At 34.3% G+C, this 19,992-nt stretch overlaps 1 protein-coding gene across 3 annotated transcripts in view; it reads right to left on the reverse strand.

Moving 5' to 3' along the window:
• LOC130901222 (uncharacterized) overlaps window positions 1–19,992 on the reverse strand; it is a 125,390-nt gene that overhangs the window by 10,594 nt on the left and 94,804 nt on the right. For all 3 annotated transcript variants that reach the window (XM_057812430.1, XM_057812429.1, XM_057812431.1), the window contains 2 exons: window positions 8,896–9,012; window positions 4,144–5,331 (listed from right to left, as the gene is read on the reverse strand). In XM_057812430.1, coding sequence (XP_057668413.1) covers window positions 4,144–5,331; window positions 8,896–9,012 — 1,305 coding nt within the window. The remainder of the gene's footprint in view (window positions 1–4,143; window positions 5,332–8,895; window positions 9,013–19,992) is intronic.

Raw genomic sequence — 19,992 nt, forward strand, 5'->3', positions numbered from 1 at the left:
GTAATTATGCCTTTGTGGCTGCAATTTTTAAGTAAAGTTGGACTTATGAACTTTTACGCTCGCGCCCGCGCTGATACTCTCGTTTGCGTTACGTGCGGTTCGCCTGTTCGCCTTGGAAACTATTTATGAGGTTTTTGACTTTCCTTTGACGTAAGGGATTTAATTTGCTGACACTATCAGTATCCAATCAGAAATATCAGTTCTAATAACCACTAATTATTTTTCGTAATTAGACATTTCATTAGCATGGTAGAAGAAAAATTCGTCTTTGTTTCATTTGTTTCAAGTTTTTCAGCATTTCTTAGAGTTGTTGATGCTGTTTATATCCTAGTAGTATTTGTACATTTTCTTAAAAATGTTGTTTGTTGAGCAAAAAAACTTAGTATTAGCACAGGTAGCAGCGTTCATTGGTATTTTGTGCCTCGATGATTTGGTAAATCATCGCGCCCTATAAATAGTGATAGAAAACCAAGGCGAGGCGTGGACTACAATATTATAAAAAAATGAAATCCTGTTATCATTTGCTACGCGCTGAAACGCGAGGGTCGAACATAAAAATTTATGCTGAACGCAAACGCGGGCGTCAGGACGATCTTAAACCCAAAAGTTTATAAATTTTCCTCAATTGTTAGTAAAACATAAATAACAGTAGTTAACAATATTATATCATATTTATTTCTACTTCAAAACAAACAAAAATCAAAAATCTAACAAGTAGTATCTTTTAAGTTTTAGTTCGACAGTTTTTGCACGGTTGTTTAAGGATTTTTTTACAATTCCAAGAGAACAACGTCATTTAACTCTTGTAGGCTCATTGGAGTAGGTACAAGAGACCGAACAAATCTTTTTAAAACATCCTAAGGACGTTCTATTGGTTGCTGGGTTCTGCATGTTGATTTCCTTTAATCCAAACAGTTCTTGCATATCGTTTGATCCAGAATAATGTTTTTCATTCTTAGGCCATCGACGAATAAAAATCTCAACACATTATCTCCATAACATTTTTGAACAATAACCAAATGATTCCTTTGAAGGATCTTTCTCATTGACATCGTTATAGATTTTATTGTCGAGTCGACGGTACTATGTGCATGATCGGTGTAGTAGCAGTGTTTATATTAGACAATTCACCTTTCTCAGTTTTTTTTCTAGAGATTAAAGTAGAAAATTTCTTAAAAACTGTTGTACAAGGTTTATCTGAAAAGTTTCCGATCCCAACCTGAAGATATCATCACTTATAAGTTGGGAAATATATGTGCGCACGAGTTGAGAGATTTCCACTACAATTTCCGTCATTTTAGACGTCTAGTTTCTGTTTGACAATTGTATCAGTGAGTCGTTGAGGAGATTTTGAGTACCTAGATGTCATTAAATATTTGTTTTTGAAGCGCAATAAGTCTACGCTTATAAAAGAGAAGATAGACACTGTGTACGAGACTCTGCACAATCACCTACGGCCGTACAATTTTGGGAGATGAATTGAAACGCGACTTGACTGACGAAAAGCATTCGGGACGGCCAAAAATTGCGATAACCAGTGATATCATAAAAAAATTTCACTAAATGGTAATTAACAATCGTCGAATTGAGGTTAGAAAGATAGAAGAAGCTATAGACATACCAAAATAATTATGCATGCGTGAACCGCGCATTGGTTCACTTTGGACCAAAGCGCTTTCGAATGAACATTTTCCTGGATTTATTGAAACGTTTAAAGTAATATAAGTTGAATTTTCATGAATGTAGATCAAATCTGGATCCTAAAACGAAAAATCAGTCAAGAGAATGGATTGCAAAGAGCGAACCTGTCCTTAAAAATCTAATGACGGTTTCTTCGGCCGGGAAAGTTATGGCGATATAGTTTTTCGAATAGTCGGGAATTTTGTTCATTGAATATCTTCAAAAAGATATACCAGAAGGTATTACACACATAGAAAATATAAAAAGCGACCGCATTTGTAGCATAAGAAAGTGCTTTTTCCTCAGGACAACGTACCTTCTCACACTTCTATGATTACCATAGCTAATATTTAAGAATTGCACCTCGAATTCACCAGATTTAGCTCTCAGTGAGTTTTTTCTCTTTTGTTTCTTTGTTAGGCAAGAAAATTTTCAAACAACCTTCATGGTAGAAAACTAACATAAATTTAACTTGTAGTAATGATCACTCTGTTCAAACTGCCACTACACCAACACTCACTATTAAACTGTCTGACGCGGGTTTCGATAATTAACATATCGTCTTCAGAGACTGAAGGTAAACTAAAAGTGTGTTCAGTCTGGATAATACAAACGATTCCAGAAATTCCAACTTAGTTAACTTGTTGTCTTCTTCTGTTGTCTACTGTGACCAATGATTAAAACTTCGCAAATTTTGAAGGTCTTATGCTCGATTCATCTTCTTTTAATAATATTGAGCGAGCATAGAAACTCAAAAGAATAACCAACACTCAAACATCGATTTTAAATATACTTATGAGTCAAGGAACATGTAAACGAAGTTAGTTAAATTATATAACAGTACAAAACTAATAAAAACTACTTCTTAATACAAACCACCTAAGATTTCTAACAGTAAACGCTAATATGTGGACAATATACTTTTTTTAAATACTAAAAGGAAGCGCGTTAATTTTGTATACAAGTTTTATACAGGGTGTGTTTCTAAATTTTTGCAACAAAATTAAGGAGATGATTGATCGTAATAATTAAAAGGTGTTTCGTATAACAAAATTTCCTGAGCTCACCTCTTTCGGAAATATCACCCTTAAAAGGGGGTGACTAAAATTGAGTTTTTATTTTTTTTACATTATTTCATATCACAACTTTTTTTTCTTTGCGAGTGCACGAAAATTACAGAATTTCAAGTTTCTAGCATTTCTGAAAAATTTAGAGAAAAAAAATAACTCAATTTTAGTCACCACCTTTTAAGGATGATATCTCCGAAAGAGGTGGGCTGAAGAAATTTTGTTATAGGAAAGATCAATCTTAATACGAGCAATCGCCTCCTGAATTTTGTCGCGTGAATGTAGAAACACCCTGTATATACGTAGTTACGGTCCATGAGTTCTTAGCCTAACATAAATGAAAAAACTGTGATTATTTTTCAGTTTATTTTCCCTTTATTCCCTGATGCATATGTAGAGTCTAAATGTTTGTATACGGCTTCTTTAATTTGATCGCCAATGTTTTAACTTTCACCTCTTAACTAAGCCTTCAGCTTTGCGAAGAAAATATAGTCGGACTAGATCAAATCACGGATATATGGTGGGTGTTCAATATCTGTGAAGTCACATTCGTGTACAGTAGCCTTGGAAAGCGAAGCAGTATGGACTGGAGCATTGTCATGAAGAAAGCGTATACCTCGACTGATTTTGCCGCTCCTTTTTTGGATCATTTTTTGACGCAACTGATCTAGTAAGTCGGAATAATATGCCGCGTTCATGGTAATATTTGAATCTTTGCAGTTCCTCGCAATACCAAAATATTGTAGCCATCACTTTCTTAGTGCTTTTCGTGACATTTTCTCGTTTTGGTACGGACTCTCCTTTCTGATACTACTCCATTAAATGTCCTTTGGATAGGATTATAGTAAAAGACCTAAGTTTCTCTAAAAATCGCTCACATTTTACATCACGCAGCTTTTGCACTGCGCTTAGAATTCAAAGCACCCTAATATTTTTCATACTTAGTACACACGTTTTTGAAATTCCGGTCTGTGTTTCAATTTCTTTTCTTTTTAAGCTCCTTTTAATTGGAACAATTTCTTTCACTAATTTAATGTTTTCTGGAGTAGTCACCGTCAGAGGACATTCCACACGCGGGTCATTTTCTTAAGATTCTCGTAGTAACCGAAACGGCTCTGACCAATTTTTTATTTTTGAAAGTGATGGACACAAGTCACCCTAAACCCTCTGGTTTTGATTTGTGGTAGTGTGAAACACATTTTTCGAAACAACTTGACTGAGTGATCATTCGAGCTCTACTAATAAATTGGATCGAAGCAGGAAGTTGAAACTTTATGTAATGCTTGTTGAGACTTGTCACTGACGCGTGCATAAAGATTTGTGCGAACGCACTGTATATGAGGTCAAGAACTCATGGATCGCATTATGTATGTATAGAGAAAAAAAAACAACATGCCTGGTTCAGAATCACCAATCACCCATCTACTATTAGGACCCTGCGAAGCTAAAGATATAGCATCCAATTCTTCGTAATTATTCCATTTCTTCAATCCGTTATTGGTATTATAGAAACCGGGTAGACTTCTTAAACTTCTCAAGCTGCTTATAGATTGATTATTACCAATTTTGATATCTTCAAGATTATGTATCCCGTATAATTCACTAAACACTTCGTCTTTCAACGAAACATTTTTTGCCGATATCGATCCCGAGAATACTTTATCGTCCAAATCTAAAAAATCGTCTACGAAATTGAAAGTAGCCAAAGCTGATGAGATTGAAGTTCCACTGGATACACTACCAAATTTGTTTGCATTAGCGTCATCATCGAAAGAATCTGTCAACGATTGTAATTTTTGGAATCTCCTTTTACCGAAACTGTCGTATTTGTTCGATTGCGGTGATTTATTGTCGTTAGGTGTCTTCGGTATGACTGCTATAATTTCCGGTGGTAACTTTTTAACTTCGTTATCTTTGCGTTTTTTATATTCGATTGTTGCTTTTGAATTTGGCTCGGTTTCAATTGCTAATCTCTTCGCGTCTTTGATTTCATCGTTTATTTCAATTTCAGAATTTTTTATCCTGTCATTAACATTTCCTACATCTTTTTCCTCCTTCTTAACTATATTTTCTGAGACTTTAAACGCCGAAGAGGAAAAAACAGTCTCATGTGACGCTTTTTGTAGCTCAATCAATTTAGAATAAGCTAATTTTGGTTTATCTTCTATTATTTCATCAATTTTGTCACGCTTATTGTTATTATTATCAACCGTTTGGTCCTTAATAGAATCATCTTCGTGATACGGAATTGTTGCTAATCCTTTTTCATCAATATCTTGTACAGTTTTAACTATATCATTATTAATATCTTCATTACTATTTTCTTCAATATCAGGTTTTGTTTCTTCCTTAGGAAATATTACTTCTTTGATTACTTCTTCTATAACGTTGTTGTTATCAATTTTAGGCACTTTGAGTAATTTATCAAATTTATCTTCAACGTCTTCGTTTATTGTCTCTATTTTTTTTGAAGTGGTGATTTCAGTTCTTGGGAGCGGTACCGGAGGAGCCTTAGTTTTACATCTGGGAAGGGGCTTAGGTAAATTTGGTGCAACTAAGGTATCCAGTGATGCGTCAGGTGTAGCTAGCCATGCAAAATACAAAGCGTTATTAGAAAAAAAAAGAGGTTAGTTACCTTTACCGCAGATTGTGTGGCATGTAGCACCTCAACCAATTGTGTAAACAAACTTAAGTGCAGATGATATATTTCGTACAATAAATATATTGATAATACTTTACTAACAGTATTATTTTTTTATAAATAAAAATATAAGAAGAAAAAATACAAGAATGAAAAAGTTGTAGTCAATTTACTTGCAAACAAAAATTGTCTGAATAAATGAGAGACCTATACGTTATTAGATAAACCATTTGTACCCAACAAATGTTGCAACCGCAAAAAGTTGTAACTAACTAACTCAATTTGATATCTAATACCTAAATAAAATTACATCCTCTTATAAATCCTAAAAATATATAATACGCAATATATTAGATCCTACCTAGATCCATTCCATTGAAGTACTAATTCAACGTTGCATAAAAATACGTATCTAGTTTGGTATGAGAAAAAATTTATCTAGAACGGAGCTGTAGGAGTATCTAGGATCAAATAAATAGAAATGTCACCTCATGATACACCAAAACGGCCGACAGAACTGAAATAATATTTGAGGACACACAAACAAACTCTCTAATAGCTGGCCAATACACCAAGCATTCCTCGAGAAGAAAAATTTCCAATCTTAAAAGTTCAATTTGGAAAGGAATTATGGCAGGTGATCACCATCGTCATCAAAGACAAAGAACATCCGGTTACTCTCCAATGGATTCAAAGACAGACTGGAATGAAGGGGAATGAAATAGCAAACAGACTTACATAAAGTGGGGCAGATAAAGATATAATTTCGAGCTTATAACCAAAGATCTAATGAATGCACTAACCTAAGTAAGAAAAAATTACAAATATCAATTGAAATCTTGTCTGGGTTCAGCTGAAGACGCTAGTAATTCTTTCATGTGACTACGAAACTTCATAACACTAAACCTGCCGTCGTGTGGAAGAGCCTTCTGAGTGAAATTACTAGATTATGTGTATACACTGAGTATCCCCAATGCCACAACAAGAAAAATGGATCGTCTGGGCCGCAGTGTATAAGATTGTACATTACCTAGTTTCTAATCTAGAACGCAACAGTATTTTCACTAAAAGTTCTGGAATGAATGCTATTGAGGAAAAACGTTACACATAAAAATGGTTTCAATAGAATTCGTAGACTACACTCTAGAGAGTTAATATACGGAATTTCCTGATTATCTATTTACATTGTTGTCATATGTTTTCATTCACTTTTTATTTAATTCTCCATTCCACATATTTGAAGTTTCGGTAAATTCTTTTTCCTCTGCTGTATAAAAATTTGTTATTCCTCTGTAGTCCATGTAATTAAACAGAAGTAGGTTTAAGGGTCCTTGTCTAACAAATTCTTTGATTGATTGCATGTTATCACTTCTGACCAAAGACTTGACAACAATGTAAATACTACTGTATACACTCGTGAGCAAAAAAACTGTCGCATGCGACAACCCTGCAATCGCAAGTCATTGGCAAGAAAACTGAACGCGGAATTATATTTTTCTAAGTAAAATATTAGCTTCAAAATGATATAAAATATTGCAACAAGAATTCTACCTAAAAATGGATATAATATGTGATAAAACTGCTCCAGCGGTTACCCTAATGCAACTAGGCCCAAGTCAGCGAGAAGTAACCAGTGCTCTGAACATGAGTTAGTCAGCAGTTTCCACAGTTTACTGTCGTTACCAAGAGACTAGTGAGTTTCATCGAAGACACGGTTCCGCAAGAAAAAGGTACATATCCGAGAGATATGACACGCTAGAAGTGGCTGGACATACAGAAAAAGACTTAAGGTAGCTAATGGCCTCAAATTAATACCAGCCCACTGAGCAATCTTTCTCCGATTTGACAGAGAACACGTTAATTTGATTGATCAACAATGGAGCTCTGTTCTCTTCTCAGACGAAAACAGAGTGTGTTTGGATGGTAGCGATAGAAGAGGACGCGTCTACAGAAGATATGGAGAGAGATTCGCGCTGTGTTGCATATCCGAGAGAGATGACCGATTCATTGTCAGCCCTTACTGGTGTTCAAGTTCAACAAGAGCTCAGATAAACGGTAGAAGTGGCTGGACAGTTAGAAAAGGACTTAAGGCAGCTAATGGCTTCAAATTAACACCAGCCCAATGAGCAGTCCGTCTACGATTTATCAGAGAACACGTTAATTTGATTGACTAACCATGGAGCTCAGTTCTCTTCTCAAACGAAAACAGAGAAGAGGACGAGTTTACATAAGACCTGGAGAGAGATTCGCGCTGTGTTGCATAAAAGAAAATGTGGCATTTGGAGGAGATTTTTGGTTTTGGTGGACATTTCAATGGAAGCAAAAACCGATTTGTTTTTTTTATTGAAACTGGCGGTGGAATGAAGGGATTAACGGCGAACCGTTACATACTAGAAATTATAGAGAATCAATTCGTTATCTACGACAGTTTCGTAGTCGAAAAATTCATCTGCATCAACAATGTCAGACCACACATTGCAAGTTGATTTCAAATAAATTATTATTTTGACGACCTTTAGCTTGTATTTTCTTTAGTGTTAACTATATACCTAACCATTGTTAAAGATAACTTTTCGTTCCATTTTTTCTTTAATAAAAAAGTAACTCCATAACAACCTAGACCACTTATTATGAAGCTGATAGTAATGTCTTTAGAGATGTTAAAATCATAAAAAGAAAGTAAGCTACATATGTCTCATACTTTTGACTGCAAACGTGCGACTTGAGTCGTTTTTTTTTGCTCACGAGTTTATAGCATAACCCGTATAAGCATAAATTTATTATAAAACGCAAAAGTTTCCGAGATAATTAAATAGTTGATGTAATTAGACAATTTTTACAAAAATGTTGATGACTTGGAAACAATAATCTTGTCTAATTTGCTGATGAATTGATTCCAATTTTCATTATCCGCATTTCTGGGTGCAACACCATTCCTCGACAGAGTCTCCTTCATCTTTCTAACACCAAGATTCTTGTTTTTATCAGTATGAACAATTACATCTGTCTTTAATGCATTCAGATCTATATCGTTATCAATTTTATTCAAAACAACACTGCAAACACTACTGTTTTCAGTAGATGAGTAATCATTTCCAGAAATTTCGATAGTATCGGCATTGGTGCTTGTCGAGTCTAAAGACGAAGATGACTCAACAGAATCAATGGAGTTTTGTATCTGCAATTTGGGTTGTGTTGTATAATCGATTTTTTCGATAATGTCATCTAAATTATCGACTTGATATACATGTAATTCATCTTTAAATATCTCAGAATCGTCTTCTAATGTATCCAAATTCATTTCATTATAAATACTACCTAACGTCTTAGGAAGATATTCCTCTCCTACATCTTTACCTCTAATACACTGATTGAAACATTTATTTTTGAAAAAATTTCCGAATTTCATATCATCTGCACTCTGTTTTTTCGTTTTAAAAGGATTAAAAGTATAAAAGCGGTTGAGGGAGGTGCTGCTTTCTTTAATCGATATTATCGACGACTTACCTTCTGTAGGGGTGGTTGATTGACTAGCAACTACAGGACTAGCAGGTTCTAGATTAATTGAGGGATTTGAGGCTCTAACTGCAGGTGGGGGTGGAGGTGCTGCCTTCTTTTTACGACCTGAAACAATAAAAAACAGTTTGAGATATTTTTAGATTAAACTTTCAAGTGTTTAGGACTTTCCAATGTGAAATGTGAAGTTGACACAGTGAGCATGAGTTTTATTTTGATTTTAATAATTTTTAAATGAGTATAATCATTATATAGATCTAGATCATGCAAGTTGTTGGGTTCTAATTTTATGATAGATCTAGTCGCATGAAGTGCTTCTTAGTGACTTATCGGGCATCTTTTTCTTATAGGAGCTCTTACAGAAGCATTTTTCTTTGTCACGGGCCAATAAAAGACGAGTATATGGATTGGTTGATTATATTTAAGGGAATAGAGATAAAGTCTGTTATTTCGAGACTTCCATATCAGTTTTTGTCGATGATGTGGAAGATCAGTGCCTTCGTAGTTGTTTGATATTTATCTATTATAAAACAATAACCAAATTTACCTTTAAACGATTATTAGTTATTAAATCAGACAGTGTTGACCATCCAACGTATTCACCAGTTCTAGCTCCCAGCGACTTGTTCCTGTTTTCTACCTTTAAAGGTTCGTGTGCATGAGAGGACGTTATCGCTTATGTAAACGCCTATTTGGAAGAAGGACTATTACTTCGAAGGGTTGAAAAGATTACATGATTACAGAAATAAGGTTTGTGTCTTTGATAAGTCTAAAATTTACCAAATAACTTTCGTAGTATATAAGTATCTAATAATTTAAAAGCTCGCTTGAAAGAAAACTTGTTCCTAAGTGACTCTTTCACATTCACGTTGAAAAAAGATCATTAAATTCCATGTTTTTAACTCATCACTCAATAAGTCGTGTGAATAACTGATAAGACATTTTTTTTTACCAAAAATCGATTTTTTTCATCAATGTAATCTCCTTCAAGAGCAATATAATAATTCCAACGCTTCTCTCAAACTTTTCCATGTCGTGCTTGCAGAAGGATTTGTCTTTTGCTTCAAAATAGGCTTCAGCAATTGCTTCTTTATTTGAGCTAAATTCAATTTAACCATAGTTGCCAACGACTTGTGAATCGGTGTATTGTCTTGGTGAAACAAATGTTGTTTCTTCGATATATGAGGCCATTTTTCCTTGATTTTTGCATTAAAACGATCCAAAGACTCTATGTAGTATTCGCTATTGATTGTCTCTCCCTTTTGGAGATAGTCCATGAACAATATTCCATGCGCATCCCAAAGTACTGAGTCCATAACCTTCCTAACTGACTGTTGTGCCTTTGGACGCTTCGGAAGAGATTGACCAGCTGCAGTCTACTCAGATGTTGATATTTTTGATTTCGGAGTGAAGTGATGAATCCATATTTTATCCATTGTCACATTTTTTGACATTTTCTGGAGTACCACCTCAATTGGACGTCCATCATCAGTGTCTGTACGACTACATTAAAATTCAGTAAACCAATAACAAAAATGGTTCTTTCCGATAGAGAAGAGTATTTTTTTCACCAAGAAGCAATGATAAATCAACACACGAAATTGTTTTGAATTCACTGTTTTGAAAATAACAAAAGTACCTTCACTTAAATGGCTGTCACTTTTTTGTGCCTAATCGAAATGTCATGAAATTTTACAAATAGTCTTTTGAAAGTTGATACTCCATAAACGTCGCATGGATTTGACAATGGCATCGCCATCTGTGTGTCATTTACACTACTTGAACTAGATAATAATATTTTGTCATAAATAAAATGTAATATAATGTGTATCATTCAGTAAATATAAGATGAAAATTCAACAGTCCCATAATATTAAGATTTCAAACCCAACAATGATGAAAATCAAATATACCTGAATTAAAATCAAATAAATTTGATAAAATTCAAATTTCTCTTCAAATTATAGGCAAAATGCCAATTATTATAATATAATACTGTTCTCCCTATAAATAACCATAAATTTACACCTTATGGGTCTTATCGAATTTTATGTAATTCTCGATAGTACAAGTTAGATTGTGAAAAATACTATAGCCAGTAAAATTTCGATAAGTACCTTAATGATTAACTGATTGATAACGCACGTTTTTATCAAGACAATTTTCGCTGATAAAAAACTTCAAACGAATTTGAATGAATTTCCGCTCCTCTATAATAAAATATTTACGGCTGTAACAATTACGAGTAATAAAAATTGTTGTGATGGGACGAATAACCGTCGTGCCCAATTATGAACACCTTTCTAATTGTGTTTTTGTTCCGGTCGTCATTCAAAACGATCGTGTTCAATGAATCTTAAATAATACTGTTCCTTAACAAACATCCGTTAAATTTTCCATTAGTAAATTTTGAATCAATAAATATACTTTTTGTTATTTTCCTTTTTTTTGCAACTACAGTAGACTCCCGATTATCCGAGGTAATTGAGACCGGGATACGGGAAAACTCGGATAATACGAAGGTTAAATTCAGTTATGGTAAATAAGACGTAAAAGCCCGTGAAAGATTACAAAACTGGTTTATTGTAAGTTTTCAGCCCGTCGGTGTATGATATTTTGGAAGTTATCTCGTCCATTTTGTCACCTTCTTCACTGTCCTTAGCCCCGGTTACCATATCAATGATTTCGTCGTCGGTTATCTGCATCTGAACATCTTGATTGCACTAATCACGAATGTCTTCGCTGTTGATTCGATTTTCAACGGGTAACTCATTGGCTAGTTCGACTAGTTTATCAACGTTCTCAGGTTCTGGCGCTTTTTTGCATGGTCCGTCTATTCCAAATAAATTTTTCCACTACTTTTGAACGTTGGTTGTTTTTACCTAATCCCACGCTAACGCAATCCAGGACGACACATCTTTTAATGTGACTTGTTTTAAGGCATCCTCAATAGTCATTCCTTCGTCTAACTTCACAATCAACATCTGGAGAAGCATTCGCTTCTAGAACCAAAAGATTGGTACAATTACGGTTTCTTTTCGACATAATCACCGAAGAGATTAAGACATTTGTCATATTTGTGGACATTTTTTTTATCGCCCTCTTCAAAGAAAGTTGTCGCCAATGGATTCAAGTAGAAACTTCTGGAAATTCCGTAGACAAAGCAGTAATGGTGAATCTGTGGTTTTCTTTAACCATTCTGTCAAAACTTTGAACCAGGTCATTTGAAATGACAGATTTGCGTCTTTGACCCCTTTCATCATGCACATTATTCGACCATCTTTAAACTTTCGACACCATTCACGCACAACACCATCACTCAAGTGAGTTTTCCCCATACGAACGACTCATTCTACGATGGATTTCTGCAGCACTATTGCCTTCAGCCTGTAGACACTTTGCAATTCACATTTGGCGGGAGCATCAATAATGTTTACGTATCCGTAGCACAACGCCGACTGACGTCTGAATGTCAACAATGGCGGAGTTTGTAGTGCGAGAGCTACGCCCACCCCCGCGTAGCGTCTGCGAGAGCTTCGCTACTTAAGTTTGGAGATATGGCAGTACTGATGTGATTTTGTCAAATTTGACAATGTCATTATAAAGTTTGACATTTTTAATGGTGGACGTACTCAGAACGTGTCGTTATACGAGTGCTTTTTCAGTTGTTTACAGATACTTGGTAAAAAAATTGAATTAACATTTTCGTACAATGATTGTCTATAACTTTTGACATGGATTAAACTAACAGCAGTCTGCCGATCAAATCGCTTCGACTTTTGGTCATGAAGCACCATCTTGAGCTTCCGTGTTTCGCTGGTTTCCAGAATTCAATCGTGGTCACACTTCACTACAGGATGAATTTTCCGAAGGATGTCCAAAATTGGCTGTTTTGTCAGAAAACATAAATGCTGAGGGTAATCTGACATTGACATATCGCGAGATTGCAACATTTGGGCATTATGCATTCAATATCGCATTAATATTTGGCTGTCAAATAGATTTGTTCGCGTTGGATACCGCATAATTTGACAATCACAGAACAAAAAGTTCGTGACAATTGGTCAAAGAAATGCTGAAAAATTGCTTCAAAACACGTCGCCTGTTTTTTTCGGAATAACTGGACATGTCACCACCATTCCATAAGAGTAATGGGACACCAGCATTTGTTTTCCAAAAGTGAAAAAATTGAAGGGTAATCCGCCGTACACTCCTGTCCTTGTTTGGTGCCCAATAATTTCTTCTTATTCCCGCAGATCAAAAATAAATTGTGACGTCAACGTTTTTCTACACCTGAAGAAGCGGTTGATGCGTTCAAATCGCATATTTTGGAGGTACCTCCATATTTGTTTTTAATTTTCTATCTCAAAACATAAGTAGCAACCTTCGTAGTTGTAGATAAAGTATAGTATTCAACTTGCGGTAAAGTTTTAGCGTATTTACTAACAACAAGCTTTATTTGCATGACTTATGACCTACATTACCCTTCATCAAATAATCGTAATCCTCCGCGATTGGTATTTAAATGATTTAATATACCAATAATGCAACTAACTACTTCCATTTTTAGTTTGTATGATAATAATTAGTATAAAACCAGTAAGCGGGCTGTGATATAAAAAATAGATACAAAAATAAGAAGTAAGCAAATTTTGATGCTCTCAATACTGCAATTAATAATGATGGAACGAAGGTTCTAACAATTTGATAGGACTCACCGAAACTTGCCTCTTGGTACTTCAAATTTTCAACTTTCACTTTCCAACATAAATTCACTCAACAGAACAAATAACCAAATAAGTGTTTCTTATGCCGAACCTCAACAAATATTAAATTAACTGTTAATAATTTCACTTTATCTCGGTAATTTCTACTACCCACACCTGGTTTAGTCATATTTAATTGTTTTAGAAAAATTAAACGTACAGATATCTAATTGACACTTAAATTGAAAATTGTACGCAGTAAATTTATCCATTTTGTAAAAATAGAATCATTCCCTAGGAAAATCTGTAATGTGGTCTGAATTTTCAGATCATATTTCAATTTTCACTTATAACTAGGGCTTGAATTATTTACAAAAGTTATTTCGAGTTGCGAATTTTTCGAAAATTCGGAATCGAAAAGTAAGGAAAGAGTATAATTTTCGTGGTACCGCAATCTAACAATGAATGAAAAAATTAAACGAAAATAAGGAATAAAATGTTTCGATATCTCGTTTCGTTTTCGAGATATCGATACTTGAAGTCTCTACCAATTATTAGTTCCAGATTCGCTTATAGAACAGATGGCTTTTAATACTTCGTCTAAAATAAAAATTTTATTGCTTTAAATTCAAGATGAGTCTTGTAATTTAACAAACAAAAGGTTTTTTATTTAGTTGCTGAAGCAAAATGGGCTGTTATAAACCATCACTTAATAATTAAGAGAAACACATTTTTTCTTGCCAAAAATCGACTTTATTCATTAAGGTAATCTCCTTCTAAAATATTACATTAATTCCAACGCTTCTCAAACTTTTCGATGACGTGCTTGTAGAGGGATTTGTCATTTGCTTCAAACTAAGCATCAGTTTCAGCAATTACTTCTTCATTTGAGGTAAATTTCTTACCGACGAACAGATCTGGACTATATATATTGAATCGAATGTCAAAAACAAGTTAAGAACTATTGTTAAATGTGTATGTTGCATTTAAAAGCGTTCTTAAGACGTTCCAAGAGAATAAAGTCTAAAAAGTGGATCAACACCAGAAAATATAGCAGAAATAACGAATGAAAACAGACACACACCATCAAACTCGAAAACAACCATTATATTAGAATTAAATAATTCAAAGGTAAAGCATGTTGGAGGTTTAAATAATTTCTTTGTAACTTATGGCATGTTTTACGAGGTGTCCCAAAATATAACTTGGAATCAAAGAAAATTTCCAAACGCTGGCTGATATACGAGATATTTTTTCCGCTGTTTTTATTCACGGGTTTATATATTAAAAGTAAAAAAAATCAGCACTGCAAGTGTGCATAGAGCATTTCTTCAATAAAAAAACAAATATGACCAATAATATTTTAAGGTAAGTTCATGAAAAACAAAAAAATATGATATCAACATCAGCAAAATATTCATCGAAATTTGCTTTCGACTGGAAAGGTAATGGAATTCACAAGGTGTTGTCTTCATCGACTGCATGGGGAAGGGCAAAACTGTCACAAGATTGTACCATGGCGAATTATTAGACCGATTCGACGCTATATTGAGAAAAAAAACTTTCCCTTTTTACGCAAAACGCCCCCACTTACACCTATCCGCGGCCAAATTGGTCGAATTTAACTAAAAAATGTAAATCGGTACATTGTCTTGGTGAAACAGTGGTCTTGTCTTCGAAATTGATTGTCTCTCCCTTTTGGAGATAGTCGATAAACATTATTCAATGCGCATCCCAACATAATGAGGCCATAACCTTCCCAGTTTTGATTCCGGAGTCAAGTGATGGATCCATGTTTTATTCATTATCACATATCTCCATCCACCGTCTTCTCGAGATTTGGGGTCGTGTGACTTCTTCTATTTTCATTTAGCAGAAAGTTTTTAAAAAACACGATGCTGGTCTTCGCACGTCGCACGGCTTCGTTTAAATTCTGCTACCCGATATTTTACTGTTGATAATGAAGGAGCAGTCTCACCCAGAGTAGAATCCAGTTCAGTTTTTAGATTTGTTAGGCTAAGGCCTTTCAAATAAAAGTATTGTTTTTTCCATGTTTATAAATTTACTAAAAACGTTCACTATTGATGGCCGCCGAACAAATACTAAACAACGTGGCGTCTTTAAACTTGAAACGTATGATGTATAGATTATGTACTTTCTAATACATTGGTATTTTTCAAGCAACTACCGCCATCTCTAGGTCAAGCTAGGTATTCCTGGGACCATCCTTGTAGACTTAATGATCTTGCATTACATTCTATTGAAGCTAAACTAGTTCAAAAAATCAATTACGATGATATAATCGATGTTTTTGCGCGAAATTTTCAAATTTATTGATATCAAAAAATTATTTTCATAATTCATCTATTCAACGCTTATAACTTATTCAATTTTCATGATTATTAGTTATATTTCATCAAAATTAATGAAGGGAGGCAACAAGTCTAGTTTTTCCTTGATTTTTGTATTCAGACGATCCAACAAGTCTATGTAGTATTAGCATTGATTGCCTCTGCCTCCCAAAATAATGAGGCCATAACTTTCCCAGCCAACTGTTATGATTTGGACGCTTCGGACGTGGTTCAACGGCTGTAGTCCACTCAGATAATGATCGCTTTAATTCCGGAGTGAAGTGATGACCCATGTTTTATCCATTGTCACAGATCGACGCAAAAAATCTGATTTATTACGTGTAAACATGTGGCCAAACACTGTTATGAATCATCAACTCGTTATTATTTTGATCTACTTTGAGTAAACGCAGCACCCACTTTTTTTATCGTTGAATGTTTATGCATAATTGTTAACACACTGCCTTCTGATATCTTTACAACCTCAGTTATCTCACGCAATATCAATTTACGATTAGATATGATTTGTGGAATTTTTTTATGTTTTCTGGAGTAACCACCTCAACTGGATGACCAGAACGTTCACCATCATCGGTGTCTGTACAACTACGTTCACATTCAGCAAACCAATTACATTTTTTTGCGATAGAGCAGAGTGTAGATAACAGCCTTTGCTGAGCTTGTACAGTATTTTTCATCAAGAAGCAATGAAAACTTAACCCACGAAGTTGTTTTGAAAATAACAAAAATAGCTTCAGTTGAACGGCTGTCACTTTTTTTTGACTTAAGCTATTTTCAAATAAAAATACTTCATCAAAATTAATGAAATCCATTTTATCAAAAAGGGTGGCCAATCGAACGGAGCCTAGGGAGGCAACAATCCTAAATCCGTCACAGGTTGAACAAATAATCAAATTTACTTACTAACATTATTTTTTGTATATCTTCTAAATTAATCACTAGTTTTTTGAAATGTTCACATGTTCACTGCAACTTTCGATTTTTGTTAGTATCAAAGTTCTTGTCAAATACGGAATTCAAAATTATGATTCAATTAGAAGTGAAAAAAAAAACTTATTGCGATCTGTGGAACATTATAAATGAAACTACAAAATTATTTCTTCTGAACCAGATCTAGAAGGTAGCCCAAACCTACATACGGCCCACGTGTAACATTCTTTTATTTATTAACAATTACGTATACTTGTACGACCACGTGTTTTACCATTTTCAAATTATTTACGACAATGTCAATTTTAATTGGGGATTTGTGAATATAGAAATATCGGTAAAAGTGAAATGTTTTTTTAGTGATTTCGTTGAACAAACAATTTTTGAATGGCTCTTCACTTGCATATAATTAATGTTATTGAGTTTGATTTACATAGTGGGATGTGAATAGGCATAATAATTAGAAATCGAAAGGAAAGTTTTATTTTTTCTACTCGTATTTTAAATTCGTAGATCTTGTGAAAATTGTTTCTTGTAAATTTTCCTTAATTCGAATTGATTCATATAAAATTTCTTCTAAAATTTTTCTTCCTCTACCATATTATTAGAAAAAATCCAAAAAAGTGATATACGGGGATTGTCTAAAAAGTTTCCTATCTAACAAAGAAACAATACAGTTCTCAACAGTCTCTTTTTAAGTCTGTACACTTTTCCAACTTTTTCAACCGGTCTAAATTATAGTTTACATCTTTTTCTTCTTTGTATGGGATAACGTTTTCGTCTAATGTAAATTTCTCTTCTCCAAATGAAACTTCAACGATACGAAATAGAAAAGAATCACTGAGGGCTAAATCTGGTAATTACGATAAGTGGTTAACCAATTAGAAGTGAAATTCTTGAATTTTAATCATGAATATCACTGAATTAGGGGAAGTGGTGTTGTCCTGATGAAAAAACACTTTCTTCTTTTTCAAATGAGGTCGACTACCCCACTTTATTTGTGCCGTAAGTTTCTGTGTGGTTTGCGAGGTTAATTGTTGGAGTTTAGACCTTATTTTATCCAATTTTGTTGCGAAACGGCTTCTTAAAGATTACTACTACTACTACTACTAAGAAGTACAAAATTCCCTCCTGGAATCGTGGCTCCATTTGATTTTTTTTTTCAACTATGCAGTAGGTATTGTGCTTGGTGTAGGTAAACGGTAAATATAGTCTGAAAAGTATATGGGAAACTTGTGGAAAATGGACAGGATTCTGTCTGAAGATCTTTTCATCTAATGAAAAAGAGTTAACTCCACATAAAGCTTCAAGTTTGTCCTTGTACTTTTTAGCTGCCACAGGGTTATCACTTTGCAATCGTGAAAAGAACTCACTCATGTTTGATGAACTTGAACAAAACAGTGGAAATTATTGTCCAAAAAACTAAGAGTAATTTAAGAATTCGTGAATTTTAATCATGAAGATCACTGAATTACGGGAGTGGTGTTGTCCTGATGAAAAAACACTTTCTTCTTCTTCAAATGAGGTCGACTACCCCACTTTATTTGTGCCGTAAGTTTCTGTGTGGTTTGCGAGGTTAATTGTTGGAGTTTAGACCTTATTTTATCCAATTTTGTTGCGAAACGGCTTCTTAAAGATTACTACTACTACTACTACTAAGAAGTACAAAATTCCCTCCTGGAATCGTGGCTCCATTTGATTTTTTTTTTCAACTATGCAGTAGGTATTGTGCTTGGTGTAGGTAAACGGTAAATATAGTCTGAAAAGTATATGGGAAACTTGTGGAAAATGGACAGGATTCTGTCTGAAGATCTTTTCATCTAATGAAAAAGAGTTAACTCCACATAAAGCTTCAAGTTTGTCCTTGTACTTTTTAGCTGCCACAGGGTTATCACTTTGCAATCGTGAAAAGAACTCACTCATGTTTGATGAACTTGAACAAAACAGTGGAAATTATTGTCCAAAAAACTAAGAGTAATTTAAGAATTCGTGAATTTTAATCATGAAGATCACTGAATTACGGGAGTGGTGTTGTCCTGATGAAAAAACACTTTCTTCTTCTTCAAATGAAGTCGACTACCCCACTTTATTTGTGCCGTAAGTTTCTGTGTGGTTTGCGAGGTTAATTGTTGGAGTTTAGACCTTATTTTATCCAATTTTGTTGCGAAACGGCTTCTTAAAGATTACTACTACTACTACTACTACTAAGAAGTACAAAATTCCCTCCTGGAATCGTGGCTCCATTTGATTTTTTTTTAACTATGCAGTAGGTATTGTGCTTGGTGTATGTAAACGGTAAATATAGTCTGAAAAGTATATGGGAAACTTGTGGAAAATGGACAGGATTCTGTCTGAAGATCTTTTCATCTAATGAAAAAGAGTTAACTCCACATAAAGCTTCAAGTTTGTCCTTGTACTTTTTAGCTGCCACAGGGTTATCACTTTGCAATCGTGAAAAGAACTCACTCATGTTTGATGAACTTGAACAAAACAGTGGAAATTATTGTCCAAAAAACTAAGAGTAATTTAAGAATTCGTGAATTTTAATCATGAAGATCACTGAATTACGGGAGTGGTGTTGTCCTGATGAAAAAACACTTTCTTCTTCTTCAAATGAGGTCGACTACCCCACTTTATTTGTGCCGTAAGTTTCTGTGTGGTTTGCGAGGTTAATTGTTGGAGTTTAGACCTTATTTTATCCAATTTTGTTGCGAAACGGCTTCTTAAAGATTACTACTACTACTACTACTACTAAGAAGTACAAAATTCCCTCCTGGAATCGTGGCTCCATTTGATTTTTTTTTTCAACTATGCAGTAGGTATTGTGCTTGGTGTATGTAAACGGTAAATATAGTCTGAAAAGTATATGGGAAACTTGTGGAAAATGGACAGGATTCTGTCTGAAGATCTTTTCATCTAATGAAAAAGAGTTAACTCCACATAAAGCTTCAAGTTTGTCCTTGTACTTTTTAGCTGCCACAGGGTTATCACTTTGCAATCGTGAAAAGAACTCACTCATGTTTGATGAACTTGAACAAAACAGTGGAAATTATTGTCCAAAAAACTAAGAGTAATTTAAG

The sequence above is a fragment of the Diorhabda carinulata genome, chromosome X (genome assembly GCF_026250575.1).
Source record: "Diorhabda carinulata isolate Delta chromosome X, icDioCari1.1, whole genome shotgun sequence".
Taxonomy (NCBI): Eukaryota; Metazoa; Arthropoda; class Insecta; order Coleoptera; family Chrysomelidae; genus Diorhabda; species Diorhabda carinulata.